This window comes from Peromyscus maniculatus, chromosome 5, assembly GCF_049852395.1.
Source record: "Peromyscus maniculatus bairdii isolate BWxNUB_F1_BW_parent chromosome 5, HU_Pman_BW_mat_3.1, whole genome shotgun sequence".
NCBI lineage: Eukaryota > Metazoa > Chordata > Mammalia > Rodentia > Cricetidae > Peromyscus > Peromyscus maniculatus.
The window spans coordinates 19,758,733-19,782,967 of record NC_134856.1 but is presented as its reverse complement, the minus strand read 5'-3'; the positions used below and the strand labels follow the sequence as shown (position 1 = coordinate 19,782,967).

General features: G+C 37.5%; 2 protein-coding genes across 3 annotated transcripts in view; both read right to left on the bottom strand.

Annotated features, from left to right (window-relative positions):
- The window catches only part of Abcc12 (ATP binding cassette subfamily C member 12), a 993,341-nt gene that overhangs the window by 68,380 nt on the left and 900,726 nt on the right, over nt 1-24,235 (bottom strand). The window lies entirely within an intron of this gene.
- The window catches only part of Neto2 (neuropilin and tolloid like 2), a 64,783-nt gene that overhangs the window by 20,594 nt on the left and 19,954 nt on the right, over nt 1-24,235 (bottom strand). The window contains exons 2-6 of one of the 2 annotated variants that reach the window (XM_076571774.1): nt 22,505-22,561; nt 18,889-19,029; nt 18,015-18,263; nt 12,390-12,434; nt 12,180-12,307 (exon numbers count right to left, since the gene is read on the bottom strand). In XM_076571774.1, the coding sequence (XP_076427889.1) occupies nt 12,180-12,307; nt 12,390-12,434; nt 18,015-18,263; nt 18,889-19,029; nt 22,505-22,561 (620 nt within the window). The remainder of the gene's footprint in view (nt 1-12,179; nt 12,308-12,389; nt 12,435-18,014; nt 18,264-18,888; nt 19,030-22,504; nt 22,562-24,235) is intronic. The other variant, XM_076571773.1, reaches the window with a different exon arrangement.

Genomic DNA, 24,235 nt, shown 5'->3' with positions numbered 1-24,235 from the left:
GACCTAGGATAAAACCAAACATGACTGGCCAAAAAAAAAAAAAAAAAAAAAAGAAAAGAAAAAAAGAAAAGAAAAGAAAAGAAAAAAAAAGTCAACGAAATGATTCCTAATGATATTCTGCTCTAGTCACAGACTGATGCCCAGCCCAATTGTCATCAGAGAGGCTTCATCCAGCAACTGATGGGAACAGGTGCAGAGACCCTCAGCCAAACATTAGGCAGAGCTCGAGGAATCCTGCAGAAGAGAGGGAGGAAGGACTGTAGGAGCCAAAGGGGTCAAGGACACCACAAGAAAACCAACTAACCGGGGCTCATAGACTGAACTGACAAACAGGGAGCCTGCAAGGAACTGACCTAGGCCCTCTCCACATATTACAGCTGTGTAGCTTGGTCTCCTGGTGGCACTCCTAACAGTGAGAGCAGGGGCTGTCTCTGACTTTGTTCCTACTTTGGGGACCCTTTCCTCCTACCAGGTTGCCTCATTCAACCTTAATATATGAGGAGGTGCCTAGTCTCACTGCAATTTGATATGCCATGGCTGGATGATGTCCATGGGAGGCCTGCCCGTTTCTGAAGAGAAAGGAGTGGATGGGGGAAAGGAGGCAGTGGGGGAGGAACTGGGAGGAGAGGAGGGAAAGGAAACGGCATTTGTATGTGAAAACAAACGAGCAAGCAAACACCCATGAATTAGAAGAACTAAATAAGTAGCAGCAAAACCAACACGGTGTCTCAAGTGTTTACCGCCTCCTTTTCGTGGGTGGACGTGGTACTAGGTTACTTAACCCAGGGTCTTGCATATGGTAGGCAAGTGCTTACCACTGAGCTGCATCCTCTGTACATTCAATATTGGTCAACAGTTATTGATAGTAACAGATTATTGTGCGCACACATGTGCTACTGCATGCTTATGTGAGAGGACAGATCTGTGGAGGTGGCTACTCCACCTCTGCGTGGGTTCCAGTGATCTCCTGAAGTTGTGAGGCTTTGCAGTAAGCACTTGATCTGCTCAGCCATCACACTTCCTTACTAACTCATTCCTTTGAGAAAAGGAATTGTTAAAGTTGGGCAGACTGGTCTTAAACTTGCCATGCTCCTGCTTTAGCATCCTCCAAAGTAAGTGGGATTATACACTTGTGATAGCATATCTGCCTGTCTGCGTAATCTTTTAATATAAAGAAATATGTTTAGGGGCTGGAGAAATGGCTCAGAGGTTAAGAGCACTGGCTGATCTTCCATAGTACAGGGGTTCAATTCCCAGCATCCACATGGCAGTTCACAACTGTCTGTAACTCCAGTTCCAGGGCATCTTGCACTCTCACACTAATGCATAAATAAAGTTAAATAAATTAAAAAAAGAAATATGTTTAAATCTACAGTAAATATTCTTCAAAGACATTTAGCTCAAAGTAAGTCATACGACACACACACACACACACACGAATACACTGAAACAGAACCAGGTGTGGTGGTGCTCACCTGGTAATTTCAGCATTTAGGATGTAGATACAGGTGGTTTAGGAATTCAAGGCCAGCCTGAGCTACACAGCAAGTTCGATGTTGGCCTGAGCTACAGGAAACCTTGTCTCAAAACTCCCTACAACAATGAAACCCTCAAGTCAATTTAGACAACTTTTAGAGAATATACGGATCTGACAAAGTGAAATGTGTGTGCATGCTACTCTCTTATTCCAGAGGGCATGTCACTCTACTCTTGCGTAGCCCATTCATTCAGATTACACATATTGGAGGGTTTTGGCATACTTTTTTTCTGGGAATTTTGTCAGTAATTTCCTTATGTCTTCTGAAAGGAGCTTACATTGTATCTTCCCTAATTCTTAGACAAGATTATGAATGGTCATTACAGCTCTTGCTAGTAACTCATGGACGTCTTGGACATTTTTGTTATAAGGTTTCAAACTGTTAGTTCAAGTCTAGCTTAATTGTAGGATGACTCAGATTATCTAGTTCTAAGCTATGGTCACTTTTTAAAAGGCAGCTGATTTGGGGGCAGAGAGCTGTTTACTATGGGTCTCTTTTTCTTTTTTAACACTTGTAGAATAAAACAGGTTTGATTTAGCTAGACACTATTTGTTGCCCTTTATTCAAGAAGTTCTATGATTCAATGACACTTCTCATTTACTTGAAGAACTTTCTTTAATTTATTTTATAGCAGGTCTACAGGCAATGATGATAATCTCTTTGTCTTTAGCAATATTTTCAGTTTGCTTTCATTTCCAAGCTTTTCAGGCTACAGAATTCTGAGTTTAAGTATACCCTAGTACTTAGAAGGCTAAGGCGGAGGATTGTGAGTTCCACGAGCCTGAGCTACATAGTGACACCATCTGAAAAAATAATCAATAAAATAAATTGATTTTTAATTTACTATTACTTACTTAATTTAAATAAAAATTTAATTTAATAATTATTTAATAAAATAAAAAATATTTTGAGGGGGGAGGGATGGATATCCCTAGGAAGGGGACTTAGAATAGTTATGACTGGGGAGGAGACAGAATGAATGATCAAATGGGGAGGGGGAGAGAAGAGAGGATTGAGGGAGGGAATATGGGGGAGGGACAGCTAAAAATAAGGGCCATTTGAGTTGCTGTATGAAAATGTAATACATTAGAAGCTTCTTAAAATATATACATACATGAAAGAAACCTAAGTGGAATCACCAAATAATGGTGAGATAAAGCCCCAACTAGACATTTGTTGTCTCCCAATGAAATATCTAGTTCCAGGAATGGGTTATATCTAATTGAGTTGATGGTCAAGAAGAACCCACAGACACCCCAAACAACCAGACTATTGATAAAGCTACTGGTTGCTCTCCACAAATTGATGGTAAGGCCCTATTGCTGAAGACAACACCCACACAACTCTTTGAACTTGGAGAAGTCAAGCTGGTGCCTACCTAGAGCCTTCCCCTACTGATCAGTGTTCATGTACTAGCAGGTACTCTGCATGCCACCAGGAAAAAGGTAAACAACAATCGAACTAGGAAACCTCTGATATACAACAGTGACCTAACTGCAAGATACACTGGTGCAATAGTGACCCAAAGCTTGTGGGCGTAACCAGCCAATATCTGACCAGATTTAAGGCCCACTCCACGAGATGGTACCCATGCCTGACACTGCTGGAGTGGCCCAGAACCTAAGATAGAACAGGGACCCTGGGAAAATTTAACTATTGCTATTCTCCTAAAGGAATGTAATAATAAAACGACTCCTGACATTCAGCTAGACTCATAGATGAGTGCCTTGCTCAGCCATCATCAGAGACGCTTCCCAGAGAAGCTACTAGAGTGGATACGAACAAAAACCAGAGACCCATAACAGAACAAAGTGCAGAGAGTGAGAGACCTCTGAACACTCAGCTCTAAATGGGATGTCTTCATTAAAACCCTCTTCTCAGAGCTCCATGGATCTGTGCCAGATGGGGGCCCAGTGCTGAAAGAAGTGGATACAGGATGCCAGCCTGAACCCAGACACTATCTCGAATTAATAACCCCTTGCAAATGAAAAATTAATTTTCTCCAATGAAGTCTAACGGGTATACAGACAATACTTAAGGGCAGGCCCCACGCCCAGCAGTAGATGGCCAACATAAACTGAACTCAGTAGAATTCTTTGAAATTCCTTGTTTCATAATGCTTTGTCTGGACATTGTCTTCTTTATAGATTGTATATATATTATGGCTTCTGGTGTTGTGTTTTTATGGGACTTTCACGTATGCAAATATGTTTCCTGTGCTTTTCTTTGGAACCCTTTCTCCTGGTAGTTTGTTTGCAAACTATTCTGTTTTTTTTTTTAATCTTATTTTATTATTACTTTTTAGAAGCCTGCTTGTACTCTAATGAGAGTGAAAGAAAGGCTGTGGATTTGGGTGGGTGGGGAGGATCTTGGAGGAGTGAAAACTACAGTCAGAATATATTATATAAAATACACTTTTCAATTGAATTTTTCTCCAGTACTTACAAGATTTTCATCTACTAGCTGTGTATTCCATGACTTCTGAACAGACACATGCAAATGTATTAAAATAATCACTCCCTTTTACAAAAAGCATGATTTTCCTGATAGATATTGGGAGCTCCATCATTGGTTTAAATAATTTATGATGTGTGTAGCTTTCTTTTGCTTGTTTATCCAATTTAGAATTCACTCAGGTTTTTTTTTTTTTTCCTTGAGATAGGGTTTCTCTGTGTAGCCCTGGCTGTTCTGGAACTTTCTCTGTAGATCAGGCTGACCTCAAACTCAGAGATCTGCCTTCCTCTGCCTCCTGAGTGCTGGGATTAAAGGTGTGTGCTGCCATGCCCAGCTCACAGTAAATTTAAGTCTGTAAGTTTTATATATTTCACCAAACTTGAGGTTGCAAAAGTATTTCTTCTAATATTTATTATGCACTAAGCTTTCTCTTCATAGATTAAATGATACAAATGTAAGACCTTTTGAAATTGTCCCACAGGTGCCAGAGGATCTATTAACTTGTTTTAAATTCTGTTTTTGTAATTTAGATTAGATAATTTCTATCAATTCATGTTTGATGTTACTGACTTTCTATCATTTCCATTCTGGCAGACATTATATTCAGCAATTCTGTAAACTTCAGACATTGCTTTGGGCTGATCTTTAAATTTCAGTTTCCCTGCTGAGTCCTATCACCCCCTTACCCCCCTCCCCAGTTTTGGTTACATTGATGATTTTAAGTTTTGACAATTTGATATTTGGATCCTATTAAGGTGGGGGAACTGTTGAAATCTAATTTCAGAATTAATACCATTTTCTTGGTTGTTTGTATGCCATTAAATTTTTTTATTCTAGACCTTTTCTGTGTTAAGACAGACTGTTGCTATGAGGCCCTGGCTGGCCTGGAGATTAGTCATCCTTCTGTCTCAGCATCCAAAGTGCTGGGATTATAGCATGAGCTAACATACTTGCCACTCCTAGACACTTTGAATATTGTGATGTTAATGGAAACATCCTGGAGATCACTGAATTTTGTTCTTTCTATTGCCTTGGCAGGCAATCAATGTTGTTCCCACTCCAAGCTCAACCTCACTTTGTGTGATGGATGGTGGTTCCAAATTAGGGTGTATTTAAAGCCTTCGCTGTGCTGGGTAAGTTTATCCAGGTAGTGATCCACTCAGAGACTGAGAGGGTGGCTTATTGAGTAATTTGCCATTTTGTGGATCTGTTTTCTGCACATGCAGCTGAGGAGCAAGGAATCAGTGCTGTCCCCTCCACTCCTTTTTAACTTCTCTAGCTGACTTGACAGTGTTCCTCCTTTCCCGTTTCATTGGCAAGAATGAGACAATTTCCTCAGTTTTAGTCTCCTAAGACGTTGTGAAGAGTAAGATATAGGATAGAAAGGGAGGCAGAGAGGAAATGGAAAGATTCTATACTCCATATATCACAATTTAGACTACTTATCAACCTATTAATAAAGTTTTTTTCCATGATATTCTTGTGACAATCTAAAAACTCTCAACTGGGAAACTTGAAACATGTAAAGCATAAAAAATATACAACATATCCACAAACCATCCCCTCAACTTCACTAACAATCAACTCAGGTAGTTCTGTTGTATCTTTGTCTTTCATGCCTTCTGCCCCTATTACAAATGCCAGACACTAATTTCATTTCTAAGTAGTTCTCTATGTACCACTTTGGAAACAAATATGGAGAGATGTCTCAGTCAATAAAGTATGTGCTTGACTTTTCACCACAGTGGGGAGCTAGGCATGGTGGGCTTGCAGGACCAGCACTGGGGAGGTGGATTAGGTTGATCTCCAGAGTTGCTGGAGCCAGCTTGCCCAGCCTAATTAGTGATCCCTGGGCCAGTGAGAGACCCTATCTCCAAAAACAAAGTGGATGGCTTCTAAGGAACCACAACCGAGGCTGACCTCTGGCCCCACATGCAGATGCACACATGTGTACACACACAAATCCTATCCCATGCTATAGTCAAAATAAATAAGCAAACTCCTAATATCAAAAACATCAATTTCCCATCATTTTTTAAGATCAGGAATCATTTCCTTTTATAATTTAATTCTATGAGTTCACTGGATTTCATATCTCAATCCAATGCTTCTCTCTGTTTTATATCTGCTGTTTATCTGGTATACTTTATGGTTGATTTGTCTTACAATACATAAATTTTTATTTAGGAGACTGGAGAGAGATAGCTAAATAGTTAAGGACACTGACTGCTCTTCCAGAAGACTTGGGTTTGGTTCCCAGCAGTCACATGGAGGCTCACAATTGTCTGTAACTCTGGTTCCAGGGCATCTGATGCCCTTCTGACTTCTGAGGGCACCAGATATGCATGTCGTACACTTATATACATCTAGACAAACACATATACACATAAAATTAAAAGCTTTACTTATATTTAGTTTTTATTGAATTTTTTAAAAATAGGATTTTACTATGTAGTCTCAGGTGGCTTAAATTTGCTGAAGCTGGCCATGGACTTGTCATCTTCTTGCCACTGTCTCCTGCATTTTGCAATTACAGGCATGTGATACCATCACACCCAGCTTACTCTTATTATTTATCCCCCCCCCCTTTGAGATTGTGCGTGCGTGCGTGAGTGCGTGCGTGCGTGTGTGTGTGTGTGTGTGTGTGTGTGTGTGTGTGTGTGTAGCCTTGGCTGTCCTGGAACTAAAGGGAGTGTGCCACCACTGCCTGGCTCATTTTTATTTTTAACAGACACATAGTAATTGTTCAATACAAACTACACTATGCAATGATTAAAGATGATAAGCATATAGCTATTACTTTAAACATTTACCATTGTGTTAGAAATATAAAAACATCCTCTTTATCACCTTTGTTGTAATACAGAGAATTGTCAACTAATTATCTCCCTGTACCTGTTAGTCATTCTTTCCCTTCCTCTTCCCTGCTTTCCAGCCTGTACTCATCACTATTCTACTCTCTAATGAGATCAGCTGCTTTTAGCTTCCACATTTTAAGTGAGAGCTTGTAACACCCATATCTGACTAACTTAACATAATCTCCTCTAGATTCAGAATGACTGTTCTTCATTTTCATAGTAGAATAATAGCCTACTGTGTATATATAACCTTTTTTTGTCCATTTATATATCTGTCGGTTTCACAGCTTGGCTACTGTGAACAGCACTGAAATAAACACCGAAGTGCAATTCTCTAGTTGAACACTGATTTGTTTTCCGTTTGGATGATCTGGTAATAGAGGAGCTAAATCACATGGCACTGCTAGTTCTGAGGAAGTCCTACACTGCTTACCATAGGGCTACAACGAATATATGTTTCCATAAACAAGGTACAGCAGTTCCCCTTTCTTCAGCCTCCTCAGTATTTGCTATTGAATTTTAGGTAACAGCGTTCTAATTGGTCAGATTTTAATTTGTGTTTTTGTGATTAATAGTGATGCTTAGCTGTTTTTCAAATCTATTGGCTATTTGTGTGCTTTCTTTTTATTTAAAAAACTCAAAGTATGTTATTTATCAATAATGATACAGTTTAGAATTATAACATATACTGAAGAGAATACCTAGCATGGTACTCTTTGAGATTCAGGGACAATAAATCAATATTCCCAGGTATTCTCAGTGCTTTCAAAAGTACATTATTTTAAACATACCTAATAACCTTTATAATTTAAATAGCTAAAACTCTTGTTTAAAGAATAAAATACACAACTAAACATAGTGCTTACAAAGAACTACATTTTATAGGAATACTCAAACTAAAAACATGATTTAAAGTTTAGGTCTCCCAGTAACAACAGTCCCTCATGGACTCACATATGGACACTGCTCACTAAAGGACTTATTTTGCACTGAAAATGCCTTATACCTGGAGATGGAACTAAAAGGGCTTACACAAAGCATACTATATAAGTGAACTCAGCAGTAAGCATTTTTCTTTTTTATAACCACATGTAATTTGTTTATTTACATGGTGTATACATTATAGTTGAGTATCTGCATATGAACAAGATCACGAGGACTTTTTCTGGGATTGGGTGATACTGATTAAGATTATATGTTCTAAGCCTATCCATTTTCCTTCAAATTTTTTGATTTCATTTTTATTTTAGGCTGAATATTCCATTTTAAATATATACCATATTTTCATTATCCATTCATCTGTTGCTGGGAACTAGGTTAGTTCTACTTCCTTGTTATAGTCAAGAGAGCAGCAATAAACATGGGGATGCAAACATCTCTATGATAGGTATGGAGTTCTCTGGGTCTATGTCCCAAGCAGAATAGCTGGGTCAGATGGTAGTCCTATTTTTAGGTTTTTTTTTTTCTCCAGGAATCTCCAAATTGATTTCCATAATGACTATATTAATTTGCATTCCTATGAACTATGAAAAGAGTTCTTCTTTCTCCACATTTTTCCCACATTTGTTAAATTATCGATGGTATCTATACCCAGTTAAGTCCTAACTGGGGAGAGGTGGTATCTTAAAAATAGTTTTAAATTACACTTATCTGATGACTAGGGAGGCTGAACATCTTAGAAAATAGTTATTGGTCATCTGTATTTCTTGAAAACTGTCTATTCCATTCATTAGCCCATTTGCTGATAGACAGTTTCATTACTTGGTATTTAATTTCTGCAGTTCTTTTTTGCGTATTAGCTCCTTATCTGAGGTAAAGATTCTCTCCCTTTCTGTGGGCTGTGTGCTCTACTGACAGTTTCCTTTGCTTGGCAGCAACCTTTTTTATGTAGATCCACCTATTTATTGGTACTCGGTGTTACTTCCTGCACTGTTGAAGTTCTTTTTGGAAAGTTCCTGTGTCTACTGGAGGGTCTTGAAGAAGATTCCCTATGGTTTCATCTGAAAGTTGTAAAATTGATTTTTGTACAACGTGGATGACATATATTTAATTTCATTTCTCAGTAGGTAGATGCCAAGTATCACCAGCACCATTTATTGAATAGGGCCCCCCCATCCCCGGCCGACCGTGAATGTTTCTGCCTCCTTTGTCAGTTAGGTGGGCAGAGCTTTGTTGGTTTATTCCTGGGTTCTCTATTCTGCTTCACTGACTGATCTGTCTGCACTAGTACGGGCTGTCCTCATCACATAGCTCTACAGCAGAGTCTGAAGCAGCCATTGTAATACCTCCAGCTGTACTTTACTGCTTTGGTTATTTGAAGTCTTTTGTCGTTTCATATGGATTTTTGGATTATTTTTATTGTTATATTCTAAGGAATATAACAATGGAATTTTGGTAGGTATTGCACTAAATCTGGGATTAATTTTGGTAGTGTAGCCATTTCACATTAATTGTGCCAACCCAGGAATATGGAAGGACTTTCCACTGTCTTGTCTTTTCTGATTTCCTTTTTTAGTTTTTCTCTTCTTTAGTTAGGTATATTCCTGGGTGCTTAAATTTTTTGTAACTATTTTGAATTGTGAATTTTTTCCTTGTTGGTATATATGAAAGCTACTGTTTAAAAAACATTGATTTTGTATGTTCCAATTTTACTGTATTTATTAAATCTGAGAGTTTTCTAGAAGATTCTATAGGATATTTTAAGTATAGAATCATGTCACTTGCAAATAGGGATAATTTGACTTCATTTCCTATTTTTATCCCCTTTATACCTATCTCTTGCTATAGTTCAAACTTCAAGCACTATATCAAATAAGAAAGGGGGTAAGGACATCTACTGTGAAGGCTGCTAACCTGAGTTTGACTCCTGGGTCCCAAGAGGAGAAATGAGAGAACTGACTCTAGCATGTTGTCCTCTGTCTTCCACATGTGTGCCAAGGTATGCATGTATCCTCCTCACATATGAAATAAATACACATGTTTTCAATAAATGACTAAATATCCCTTTGGAGGCAATCTTTCTATTCTCAGGTTTAATTTTTTTTCCTGTGTGTGAGTCAATCTATACAACATTTAATCATATTTTCTTTTAGGGAGCCACCATGTTTTATGCCTTTCATCAATTCTTGAAAAATGTCTTAAGATATTGCTATACCTTCCTATTATAGATTTCTTCAGTTTTAAAATAACCATTCCTTTTGTTATTGATGTTTTATATATATAGTCCTTTAAAAAAATCTACCTGGTCAGTTTTCTCTCTCATCTTTCTGTTCCTTCTTGTAGGATATAGTTCTTGGAGATCTAAAACCTAGGAGACTAAGCTTCTTTCTTTTTGTTTTGTCTATGCTCACCTCATGATGGACTGTGAGCAGAAGGGTTATTACCTGATGTGGGATTGGGAGGTAACCTTCAGTGGCATTTTATGGGTGCAAACTACATAGTATGTTTGGCTCTTTTAGATTAATTAATTGCCTTAAAGTTGTGAGCTCAGGACTAGACTCCCTTGTTAATTTTTATGATTTGTATTTCCTGGACTGACCAGGGAATATCAATTCATATCCCAGACATGAAGGTTACTTTTTAGGTAGGAAATCATAGGAGAATGCCAGGCATGGTGGGGTACACATTTAATCCCAGCACTTGGGAGACAGAGGCAGGTGGACGGATCTTTGTGAGATTGAGGCCAACATGGTCTACAAAGCAAGTTCTAGGACAGTCAGGGCTGTTAACACAAAGAAATCCTGTCTAGAAAAAAAAGAACTTCCCCTCACCAGAGAACAAGCCCCTGTAACATGTTTCCTTGTTTCCCCTTTAGTTCAGTCATCTCCCTCTAAGGGTTCTGGATGTGTAAGGGGCCTCACAATGGTGGTGTTAAAACCTAACTCATGGTATGTCCACCACTGACCCCTGAGGAGTAATGAGTAACTGAAATCCCCATAGGCATTTGTAACATCAGTTTTATTTTACTGTACTAATATACAGTTGTCTGGTTTCATAAGAATCACTGGTTTTATTTTAAAATTATATTTTCTTTTTGAGGAATACCTGGTAAGTTTTGTCCAATATTTCCAAGTGTTTTGACCTGTTTTAAAACATTTTCAGGTTATCTATCATTTTCCATAAATATAAATCTCATTTTTCATGGTTTTTTTGTGGGAGGGTCAGATCTCACTTATGTAGCCCAGGTTGGTCCCCAAATCATGATATGTTTTTATAGTTCCTTTTTCTTTTCCCTTTTCTACAAACACATAAATCTAATTTTATCTCTGTTGATATTCCTAGCAGTATAAATTAAAAATAAAAAGCACAAGTAGTCAACAATCAATCTCAGGGTTATTTAAAGGCATTCTTTTTTTTTTTTGCAGCACTGTCCATATCAATTTGACATGATTACAGAGGACAGAACAGTGGGAACACAGACCTGAGTAAGATTCAGTGTTTGTATTTCACACTGGTATGACCAATCCTTTAAGATATTTAACTTTTTCCAGCCTAATGTTCCTTACCAGAAAAAAGGATTTCTTCTGAAGACGTATGTGTGTCATGTGTGTATACATGTATCTTCCTCTCTTGCTATCCACCTAATTAGTTTTTGAGACAGGGTTTCTCACTGAATCTTGAGCTCCCCATTTCAGCTAGACTGGGTGAGTAGCAAGCCTCTGGGGTCCGCCTGTGTTCCCTCCCTCCTTCTGCTGGTGTTACAGACGCGCACTACCAGAGGTGCTTGGCTGTGTGTGGGTGCTGGGAGCTGCACTCGGGTCCTCATGCTTTCAGAGCAAGCACTTGACTCATCCAGGCGTCTTCCCAGGACCCTAAAGCACTCAAACAAAGCGAAACAAAACACCCAGCAAGTGCTTCATCAATACTTGCATTCAACAGTCAGGACTCGGTAGATTTTTAAAAATCACAGTCTTTCAAGATGACGAGTCTTAATGTGGGGTTGATGAGATGGTTCAGCAGGTAAAACACCTGCTGTGTGATCCCAATGACTGAACTTAACTCCCAGAACCCACATGGAGGTGGAAGGAGAAGAATCAACTCCATGAAGCTGTCCTCTGACTTCCACAGGTGTGCTGTGCCATGTGTGTGTCTTTGTGCACACACACACACTTAAAAATTAAAAAAGAACCTTAATATATGTATAATATCTAACTATTTCTCTCTCAGTTTATTTAACTGCAAAAACACTGTGGTCTTAGTAGGTTCCCAATAGAGGAAATGAAACAAAAAAATTTAGTTACAAATATTTGCATGAATCAAACAATACATTATAGAAGTCATATATTCTTATGTTCGTCTCTGAAGTAAGTCAATATATAACAAACAATACCTTGGCTTTTGGGGTAGCTTTAATTGTCCATATGCAATCAACTGCTTGGCCAGGCTTTGTTTTTTCTTCTTGTTCTACCTGGCTAGAACGTATTATTCCATCAGCTCCTGAGAGTTCAAACTGGCAATCTAGGGAAAAAAAAAAAAGATATTCAAAGAAAAATAAAACTAATAAAAAATGTCATAGGAAGAAAGAGGTAATATACTAAACCTGGGATGGGATTTAAAATACCTCCAAGGTAAGTAAAGTCTGGATCTGTAACAGAAAAGAAAAGAAAGTCACTGGTACTGAGCTTCCTCAAGACCTAACTCATGTCCAAAGTTTCACTACACAGCAACGCAAGAGACATTTTCATCACTAGTCATTTGTGAGAATGCTCATGGCGTTGACATTTAATGAAAATTTGTACACTTTTGAGTTCATTATGTGTGCTTTATGCTACTGCAAATATTAACTGTCAAATGTAATAGTCCACTAACATATGGACAGATAAATAAAATATGGTCTACTTAATACAATGGAATACTATTTAGCCTTAAAAGAAATAATTTCCTTTGTGTTGAGATATAGTAAATGATTTCTAAAATGTTTGCTTCAATGGGTAGTGGTGATAATTTCAAAATAATATAAATATACCCAATGCTAATGACTTATAAATAGTTCCTATTTATCAGTCAACTATTCTTTTTAAAAACATTACATATATGCCTCAACAATTATTTCTAAGTTAAAAGAGGAACCACAAATAAAAGACTGTATATGTACTCTGGAAAACCTAATTTACATACGTGGTTAAATCCAAGTAAGAGGACACTCAATTTTTATTAACACTGACTTTAATTGAAGATACTTTAGAAAATTACCAAATTACATATTAGAAAGTGGAGAAATAAACTACTAGCTTAATTTCAAATACATTTCAGTGATTGTTCTTTTTAAACTAAAACTAAATTTATCCTCATTTAAAGAGTCAACTAGTGGACACCAGCTCTTCTGCAAAAAGTATCAAAGCAGAATTAAAATCTTAAACTGTACTAGGGAAAAGCTATAAGAACTTTTTGGAAAGTTAATCAGAATTATTTTTCATTTCTTTCTTTTTAAATTTTTTTATTTATTCATTCACTCATTCATTTATTTATTTAATTTATTTGAGACAGAGTCTCTTTTCATAGCCCTGTCTGTCCTGGAACTCACTATGTAGACCAGGCTGGCCTTGAACTCACAGAGATCCACCTTACTACTATAGCGTATATAGGCTGGCCTTGAACTCACTGTGTAGTGTGCAACTGGAAATATGCCTGTAAATAACAGCAAAATAAACACAGCTGTATTTCAGTCCATTATGGATCCTATATTTATTGTTATGAGTTTGTTTTCGAAGTTAAGAGATAAACTAGGAAATTCCTGTCTACAGTAAAAAGGAAATATGACACAATAGAAAAAATAACCTAGGAAACTCAATATAGTCCTGAATTTGCTACTGTACAGAAAAGTACTTAATTCCTAAGCTTTCTCATCTATAAAACAGGATATTATGTAATGTTGATGATATTTCCATTAGTGTAAAGTTTAATATAATGAAGGTAGCACCACAAGCCCTGTAAAGTACAAAGATAAAATATTCCAGAAATTCCAAGCACTTTTTAGCTATAAACTGTATAAAAAGAACAAAACAAAACTACTTTTGTTCAAAGTGTCTTTACATATAACGTTGGCTGACTTTCTTTGTGTGTGTGTGTGTGTGTGTGTGTGTGTGTGTGTGTGTGTGTGTGTGTGCGCGCGCGCGCGCGCGCGCAGAAACCAGTTCTCTCCTGCCACCTGGTGGGAGTCTGGGGATTACATTCAGGTTGCCAGGCCTATGTGCAAATGCTTCTTTCTACCTGCTGAGCTATCTTTCCAGCCCTAAATCTGGTTATTTAAAAAATATTTTTTAAAAAAGAAAATTAAAAATTGTGTACGTATGTAGAGGCCAGATGTCCATTTGGGTATCTTCATCTATCATGCTCTACTTTATTGTTTTCTTTTAGTTAGAAACAGGATCTTTCACTGAATTGAATGATTCTCTCACAGAACCTAGAGTCTGAAGTTTTTGGCAGGACCAGTGGATCCACTAGGTCTCTGCTTCCCAGTGCTGTGGTTACAGGTGTGTGCCACCACACACAGTCTTTCATTTTTACATGGTTTCTTTTACATGGGAGTGCATGTACACAGCAAGCAGTTTAACCACTGGAACATCCTCCCAGATCCTGAAAAATATGTTTTATTGTCGATTTTTTTTTGTTTCAAAACTCTAAACTTGTAAAGATGTGACTCATATATAAGATTTTGTAGTAGCATTTTATGACACTAAAGGGATTACTTCAGTTAATTTAGGCTATAAACATTAAATACATGACCTATGTAAACAAATAGCTTATTTTGTTACAAATAACTGGTTCTCAAGCTTCTGTGAACAAGTTTATAGGGCAGAATATCCTGTGAATCACCTCCTCTGTTATCCTTCTTAACTTCTTACATTTTGAGAAACACAAGTTATTACATTTCAGTTGTAGTAAATTCCAAACAAAACATAGCACATTAACTATGGTTTTTTTTTTTTTTTTTTTTTGGTTTTTCGAGACAGGGTTTCTCTGTGTAGCTTTGCGCCTTTCCTGGAACTCACTTGGTAGCCCAGGCTGGCCTCGAACTCACAGAGATCCGCCTGCCTCTGCCTCCCGAGTGCTGGGATTAAAGGCGTGCGCCACTACCGCCTGGCTAACTATGGTTTTGAGACAGCGTCTTGCATACAGCCCAGGCTGTCCTCAAATGTGCTCTCTTCCTTTCTCAACCTCCTGAGTAGCTGGGATCCTAAGTGTGCAGCACCATTCTAAGCATGCCAACCTTTTTTTTTTTTTTTTTTTGGTGTACAGTTCAGTGATTTTAGTGCATAGATACAGTTGTTCAACAATTACTTTTTTATTTTCAGAAATAGTTTTCATTATTAAAAAAGAATGTGTGCTCACTAAAGTGCTAACTTTCTACTATCTATTTCCATGAATTTGCCTTCTTGATGTCAGAACACAGTCCATGTGTGAGAATTCTGAGTGCTTGTGAGACACTCCAAGAAACAAGATAAGAGTTGTGACCTCAGTTTCTTCAAAACACAGAATTGTTCTTGGAATGTGTTTTTGTGCTCTTCACAGGTATAGCAGATAGGAGTGAGCTTACTTCAGCTGTTGTTATTCATGTGCCTCTATGGAAAAGCACGTTTTTGCATGTGTTACTTGTCCTTGTGATTGAAGACCTTTTCATGTGGTTCTCCTTAACCCTCAGAGTATAAATTGTCTGATGCTCTGAGTAAAGTTGGCTATTGCACAAGACTTTAGTGTATCTCATTTTTAGGAACCTGCTTTCCCAGGTTCATGCCACCAACTAGAGTGGTAAACAACTTTAGATAACTTGTACAATTGGACAGATAAGACATATGCCTTTTGTTTCTAAATAATTTTCCTTAGCACATATCACAATTCACCTTGGAGCCTACATGATAGAGAGAACTGATTCCTACAAGTTGTCTACTAACCTCTATGTACTGTGACAAACATATACACATATACACAATAAATGCAACACCACACACACACACACACACACACACACACACACACACACACACACTGTCACCTATTAAGCCATGGAAAAACATCATGTTCATATAGTTAAGTGAAAGAAGTCAACCTGAAGAGTCAACATACTGCATGATCCCAACCATACATGACATGGAAATGAGAAACCAATAGAGAGGCCAGTGGTTGCCAGCAGTTTAGGAGGAAGGATGTGTAGTAAGTGGAGATTAGAAAATTTTTAGGCAGTGAAACTGCTCTGTATAACAGTGGATATATGCTATTTACCAAACTCATTGGACATATAATATCAAGGGTGAACTATACAGCAAGCTAAAGACTTTGGGAAATTATGATGTGCCCATGTTGGTTTACTGATTGTACCAAAATATACCACTCTTTTGGCAAGATGTGGACACAGAGGAGTGGAGGGTGCATCTGATAACTACTTCCTGCTAAGTTTTGCTGTGATCCTAAAACTGTTATTAAAGTCCATTAGACGAGTTTTACTGTTTGAAAATATTGTCCTTTCGGTATTAGATAGATTATACTGATGCAAAAAAACTTCTATAATGCTTATTGATTCAGATACAAAGTGGTTTGATTTTTAAGGGAAAAAAAAATCTGGTAATAGAGCTGTATGCATAGCATGACCAGTTTTGTAAAAGCACACTGAATAAAGAAATCCATCTTAAGAGGTAACTACCTAATTGTTATCAATGATTTTAAACATAAAGTGACAGGATTATAATTAGTCTCATTTGTGTATTTTTCAATTAAATTTCCTCCATAAAAACAAATAGAAATGATTATACACTTGCTGCACAAGGTTGTCATTTCATTCTGTCATGTTTGTAAACTCCTTGGGTACAATAACATACCGATTTCTGAGTTTCCACATTAGAGTGTATGCACTTTTCATGGATAGCACTTGATCAGTGTTCTTACCTACAAGGTGTGGGTAAGACCATGCAGTAGGCTGACAGTGGAGTAGTTCCCAGATAGATTCACATCCAAATTCCCGTGAATTTTACTTTAAATGGTTATCAAAAGAGTATTATATTACAACATAAGATACATCAACAAGAATTTTAAGAAGACTGGGTCTGAAGAGATAGATTATCGATTAAGAGCACTTGCTGCTGTTTGCAGGGAGAGCTGGAGTTCTGTTCCCAGAATTCAGAGGAAAGTTCACAACCACCTGCAACTAGCTTCAGGGGACATGATGTCATCTTTTGGCCTCTGGGCATAAATGCATGCAGACAGAGACAGAGGACAGACAGACACACACACACAAAATAAAAAATGCACAGATAACTAAAAAAGCAAAAGAATTTTAAGAAAAGCTGTGAAGTCAGAAGTTAGAGTAATATGTCACAAATGCAGAAATGCCAGGATTGTCTTCCAGACAACAGAAGAGATAAAGAACAGATCTAACTGTGAGTGATGGTTCACACCTTTAATCTCAGCAGAGTCAGACAGAATTGGAGGCTGGCATGATCTACATAGAGTTTAAGGACAGCTTAGGGCTACATAGGGAGACTGTCTCAACTTCCCACCTGTACCCCCAAACAAAACAAGATTCAGTTCCTAGAGGGAGTGAGGCTTTACTGGATTTTGGAATTTTTGGCTTCCAGAACTACAACAACTCGTATTTCTCTTTCCTTAATTAAGTCAGCAAATTTGTATTAATTAGTTATGTCTGTCCCAGGAAATGAATCCAGAAGGTATTACTACTTTACTACTGCAAAGTCTCAGACACAACTTTATTGTAGAGAAAAGACTCAAACCCAGATCTAGTCCTCTTAAATGCAGGTGCAGTATTGATTATATTGTTAAGTAGTTTCTAAAGTATTTATGCATGGTTAATAAGTGCAATTAAAAATATCTGCTTTTTTGGGAATTGTGAAAAGACAATGGATTGAATTATTTAAAAATAGTATTTATTTTGATGTTGTTGGTCTTAGATGTGTGCCCTAAGAGATACTTAAGAAGAAAATGCAACGTTGCCTGGCCTATCACAGAATTGGACTGGGATGTGTGGTCTATTGCTCCCTATTTTAAACAGTTTTTACTTGTTCTTAGACTGATTTTCTTTTGACTTCGACAATTTCTTTAGTCTTATCTGATTACCTTGATCAAATTATCCTTTTCTAACCTTAAGATTCTAAAATTAGTGATATATTCAAATATTGAAAGGTAACTTATTTTTTAAGGACACTTAATTTGTTACCTGGGATGAATGAGTATTTTGCTTGAAATCCTAGTCCTTCAAGTTCTTCATCAGAACTAAATTTAATCCACATGAATCTTCCTGTTGATCTAATTAATGCAGGGCTTTTCATGCCACAGTAACGGTCTATAAGAGGAGAGAAGCCAAATGGTCCATCTCGAACTTCCAAGTGATCAAACCGACATTCAAATGATGGCTCTATATAATAGCGTTCGTCAAAGGTCAGCTCTATTCGTTGACGAGGAGCAGCTATAAAGTAAGAGTAAGCAAACAGGGCAACATGAATAAGACATACAAGAATGGACCCAGATGAGACAAGCAAATCAATAACTTTAGTGCTTCACATCTGAGAATCTCACTGAGAACTATGTATGCAAAAGCCACAAGAAAAACTTTCACAGCAATAATCATGCCATATTGTAGAATTATAGTAACATAGTAACATTTCCCTGAGGCATTTCCCTGTGGTATATGTCATTTATTAAATTAGTTAATATACTTGGTTGACTAAAATGAGAGGAGGTGGAAGGCTTATTCTTGCTTAATTCATAAAAAGTAAGTGTATCATATGTAATACAGAGAAAAACAAAGGAACTCAACATGAACTTTGCCAGTGAACTTAAATTCCTTATCAGGAAAGTTTCTCATACAGTGATGCACTTAATCAAACTATACTTTAAACAATTATGAATCCTCATTAAAATTTAACTATCATTTTGTTAATGTATTCGATATTTACAATATTTATCTTTATTATAATTTAAACACATTTAAATTTTGTTCAAACTGGTTTAAGCAGGGCATTTAGCTAATGCCCTCAGTTTTACAGTGAAGTAAAAGTTTATGCAAGAAAAGACAGAGATTTGTCAAATACCTTCCAAAATATAGATACACTCCTTGTTTGGCGGATATGAGTTAGGATAATTTGGTGAAGCAAAATGACCTCCATTGCTGGTTCGAACCCAAATGCCACACTGGGTTGCAGGAATGTGCTTGATCCCAATATTTTGTCCATCTTGAACAGAATTTTAAATATCATTACAGCAAAACTTAGCAAGCATTATTTTCTTTCCCCCAACACCCAAACAACTGCCTACCCTGTCGCATGTATGACTTCATAAGAACCACTGCCAAATGTGGTATGACCAGCTGAGTACAGCAGAGGTGCAAGGAGGCTTTTATATATAATATACACCATATACATGTAATATATACACATATTTTGAAAGCTTGACAGTAGAGGGTAAGTTTGCCACAACAGGCACCTGCCACCAAAGCCTGACAACTGGAGTTTGATTCTCGGAAGCCATATAATGGAAGGAGAGAACCTGCAAGCTGTCCTCTAATCTCCACACCCATGAGCAGTGGCACATTTCTTTGATGAAGGTAAAGCAGGATTAATGGACTGGGGACAACCAGGTGCAGCTGAGGGTGAAAATAGCAACTTGAAAATTGAGAAGCTGGTGAATGTTAACGAATTCAACAACAGTCCCATGATTCTCCCACTTGGCTCTTGAAGTAACAGAGACTCTGACAGGAAACAGAGAGATTTTTTTGGGAATTCAATCTCTAAGAAAGGGTTAACCATACAGCTCAGAGAGTTCCAAGTGTCAGTTCAAATCCAAGATGAGAGCCATGGCAAGCACACCCTATCCAAATCTACAGATAACTCATGATCAGCATTTTAGTGCACCTGTTAAAATATTAAGTACATATGCAAGGACAACCAGGAATTTAAAGAAAGCTTCTAGTATGAAAAATGGGTTGGAACACATGGAATAAAGCAACTCTGAGTAAATAAAGCCTATGCAAAAAAAAATGAAAATAAACAATAAATCCAAGTTATCAACCAACCAGTAACAACAGGGTTTCATGCAATTTCCCCAGAGACAGAAAAGCAAATATATTCATAAAAGAAAAAGAAACACTCTCTAAAAAACAAACAAACAAAAAACCAGAAGCAAGATCCACCAAACAGAGAAAACCAAAGAGTGAGACAGTTTAGAGCAGAGGTCTGACACCTGTAGGCATGTGTTAAGTTTTCCTGGGCCATATCAATGCCTTTCAATGGCTCATTTTGGTTGCTTTCACATAACAAAAGAACTGGGTCACAGTTTCAGGGATAGGCTGATAGAGGCCTAAATATTTATTGGCTCTTTCCATAAAGTTTTGTAATTCTTAGTTTATGGAATAAAAATTGAGGAAGTCTCTCCAGATTAAAACAAAAATGTGTGAAAATATACAGAAATTAAATTTATATTTAATTCATTATATTGAATTTTATAATAAACCCACCACTTTGTATGTTAACTTAAAAAACAGTAATAAAAACCCAAGAAAGCTGTAAGTAAACAATAGGGAATCCCAAAAAAACTAGAGAAAATGAAGGAATTTTTTTATTATTAATTAATTATTTTCTCTGCCCGATCAGTTCCCCTCCCTCTTTCCTTCTCCTTCCAGTCCCTCCCCACCATTCACTCCCTCTCCCTTCCTGAAGGAGGAAATTTTAAAAATTGAACAAAAAAAAATCCTAAACCTAAAAACAAAATTTGTATTGAAAAACTTTGATGAGTGGTTTAAATCATGAGTGCTGATTTTTGCATTCATTCATTCATTCATTCATTCATTCATTCATTCATTCACTTATTTTGTGAGACAGGTATTGAAAAGTTGTTCAGGCCAGATCAGGTCAGCTTTGAATTTGTGATCCTCCTGCCTCAACCTCACAAGTGGCTTGGATTAAAGGCTTGGACCACAGCCTGGTTCTGAATGTTGATTTGACCAAAACTGGTACAATTATATCTACAAGGATGGTCCAACAGGAAAGAAAGCGAATGCTTATAATGTGTAAAGGAGTGAACAGTAGGTATATAAATGAACTAAACTCTCATGTTTATTTTATGGTAAGAAATCAGGTGTTATTGGAAACTGAAATGACCAAAAAGCAGCAGCTATTTAAAGTATGCTAATTAAAGATTCTGAAAATTAAAAAAAAAAAAAAGGAAGTAGCTATTTTTGGTTTAAGATGATTTAGAGCAGTGGTTCTCAATCTTTCTAATGCTTCAACCCTCTAATACAATTCCTTGTGTTATGATGACCCTTAACCATAAAATTCTTCTCTTCTCTTTTCTTTTCTGGAACTCACTCTGTAGACCAGGCTGGCCTCCAACTCAGAGATCCATCTGCCTCTGCCTCCTGAGTACTGGGATTATAGGAGTTCACCACCACCACCCAGCCATAAAATTACTTTCATTGCTACTTCCTAACTGTAATTTTGCTAGTTATGAATCATAATGTAAATATCTTTTGGAGATATAGGCTTGTCAAAGGGGTCTCGACCCACAGGTTGAGAAAAACTGGTTTAGAGAGTTAAATGCTCATGCTTTGCAAGACAATGGCATGACTTGCATCTCCATAACTCAGGGAATGGTAGGAGAGAACCCACTTCCCAAAGTTGTCCTGCCCTACAGATGTGCACTGTTGCATATTTGTCTATCTTTCCCCAGACAAAATAAAAACAAAGTTTAAAATAGTAGTGGTTTTCATTAAGCAGGAAATAGGAAGAATAGAATAAAAAGTGATTTTTCCCAACTGTTTAGTATACTTTGATTTTTTTTATCATGTGAATGTATAATTTTGATGAAAATAAAAAATGAAGTTGTATAGAACATGTACTAAACTTTGACATGGAAATTTGCTAATAGAAAAAAAAATCACACTAGCTAATCTTCTTTAAAGCCAGACAATACAATAGGACCAAAGGGCTTTGAAGACTATACTGAAAGACTGTTTGTTCACACTAGAAAAGACACTTTATTTTTCTTAGTGATAAAACTGTAAATTTTATTTAAATTTTAGATATAATTAACAGTGTATTAAAAGCTATGAGTGATGCTGGCTTTTGAAAAGTTGATCAGGGCAAACTGTGTAGACAAGCTAGTAGCTGATTTTGGTTAAGTTGAGGTCTATAGGCTGATAGAAAGCTTTAGGTCATTACAATAATCAAGAGGAATGTTTTGGTTAGCATTTTTTGTCAACTAAGCTAGGGTCATCTAAGAGGGCACCACAGTTGAAAAAAAAATGCCCCTATAAGATTGGCCTAAGGGCAAGTCTGTGGGCATTTTCTTGACTAATGATTGATGTGGCATGGTCCAGCCCACTGTGCGTAGGGCCACCGTGGGCAGCTGGTCCTGGGTGCTGTAAGAAAGCAGGTTGATCAAGAGTAAACAGCACTCCTCCAGAGCCTCTGCTTCAGTTCTTGCCTCCAGGATCCTGCCCTGGCTCCTGCTCTGACTTCCTTTGATGATGAACTGTGATGTGAAATCATAAGCCAAATAAATCCTTTCCTCTCCCAAGCTGTTTTTGGTCATGGTATTTTTTTTTAAATCACAGTAATAGAGAGCAAACTAAGACAAAGGATTATGAAGTAGCACTCAAGTTATAATTCTTTCAAACTGCCTGACCATACCATGTACCTGTTCATACTTTACCTTGGGTCTTTTGGGCCACAGCAATCCCTTCCACTACAAGTACTGTTACTAGCAACACTAGAGAAAGAACAGAAAAGAATAGTTAAAAAGTTGAATTTATATTACATTTTACTAAGTCTTTTCTTATAAGAAAAATCTGATGACAATAAAAGATTAATAACTAAAATCACTTTTTTTTAAGATGGGTATATTGTTATGGAGGCCAAGCTGGCTTTGAACTCAAAATCTGCCTTCCTTTATTTCCCAAGTGCTAGGTTTATAAACATGAGCCACTACATTTGGCTTAAAATCACCATTTCTTACCCAATATTCACTACTGAGTCTTTGACATCCTAAATGTTATATACTGGGGCTGGCGAGCGAGCTGGCTCACTGGATAAAGGTGCTTGCCACTGAACCTGATAACCTGAGTTTGATGTCTGGAATCTATATGGTGGAAGGATGACTCCTGAAAAGTTGTCCTCTGACCCCCCCCCCCCCATGAGTACCATGGTGGGAATGTGTAAAAGCTTGAACATGCACACCCACATATTCACAATGTAGATAAACGAATGCTATATTCTGATTTACTATTTGACCCTTAAAACAACCAAAGAAAAGATGTAACTGATTTTGTACTTCTTTATATAAGAACTAATAAATACCATGTGGCATTTAAAACATTTTTTTCAGTATGAAAACAAGCCCACATATATGTGTTGTGCAGGATTTTGCTAAGCCTCACTACTCCATTGACTCCACCTAAAGTGTGTTTATGCATTTGGTCAGCTGTGCAGTGTAGCTAGAGTTTTCCTGCCTTGCCCACAGTCAGGACAAATCTTTGTCACCCGCCAGTCCCACAGCCGCTCAGACCCAACCAAGTAAACACAGAGACTTCTATTGGTTACAAACTGTATGGCCGTGGCAGACTTCTTGCTAACTGTTCTTATAGCTTAAATGTATCCATTTCCACAAATCTATACCCTGCCACGCAGCTCGTGGCTTACCGGCATCTTCACGTGCTGCTTGTCCTGGCGCGCGACTAGCTGCAGGCAGTGCCTTCCTGTTTTTTTTTATTTCTCCTCCCTGTTAGTCCTGCCTATACTTCCTGCCTAGCCACAGCTGATCAGGTTTTGTTTATTGACCAATCAGAGCAACACATTTGCCATACCAGCCATCCTCCAGCACAGCCAAGTGCAGACCATCTCAGACACCTGCACTCAGGCCCATGGTTCTAATCATCCTCTATGCGGACCTTCTGGGTAAAGCCACAAGGAACCCAAGAACGGGCTCCCACAGGACATACAGAACATCCCACAGCAGTGCAGTGTTTTATGCCAAAGCTCAACCAGATCACCTGACTTCTAGAAGTCAACTGAAACTGCTACTGTGCATCACTATACTGCAGTTTTGCTGTAAACAGGAAGCTATATTTAGACACTAAAGCTATTTCACTCTTCATCCCGAATATTTGAGACCCAACCAACAATATATTCTTTTTTTGTGTGTTTTGGAGATTTCAAAAACATTTTTTATGAATGGTGCCTTCTTTCATTCAGTGGAAAAGTACTACTAGCCTACACCAAACTACAGTGTGACTGAAGTAGGTATTCATAATAGTCAATAGCAAGTATCTCTTTCTGTTGAAGGCAAAGGTATGGCTAGTGAATTCAGCAAAGTGCCTAAGAGTATGGACTTTAGGAGATATAGAAGTTTAAGTTTTTGTTTTATACCACTGTACTAGTTGTGAGG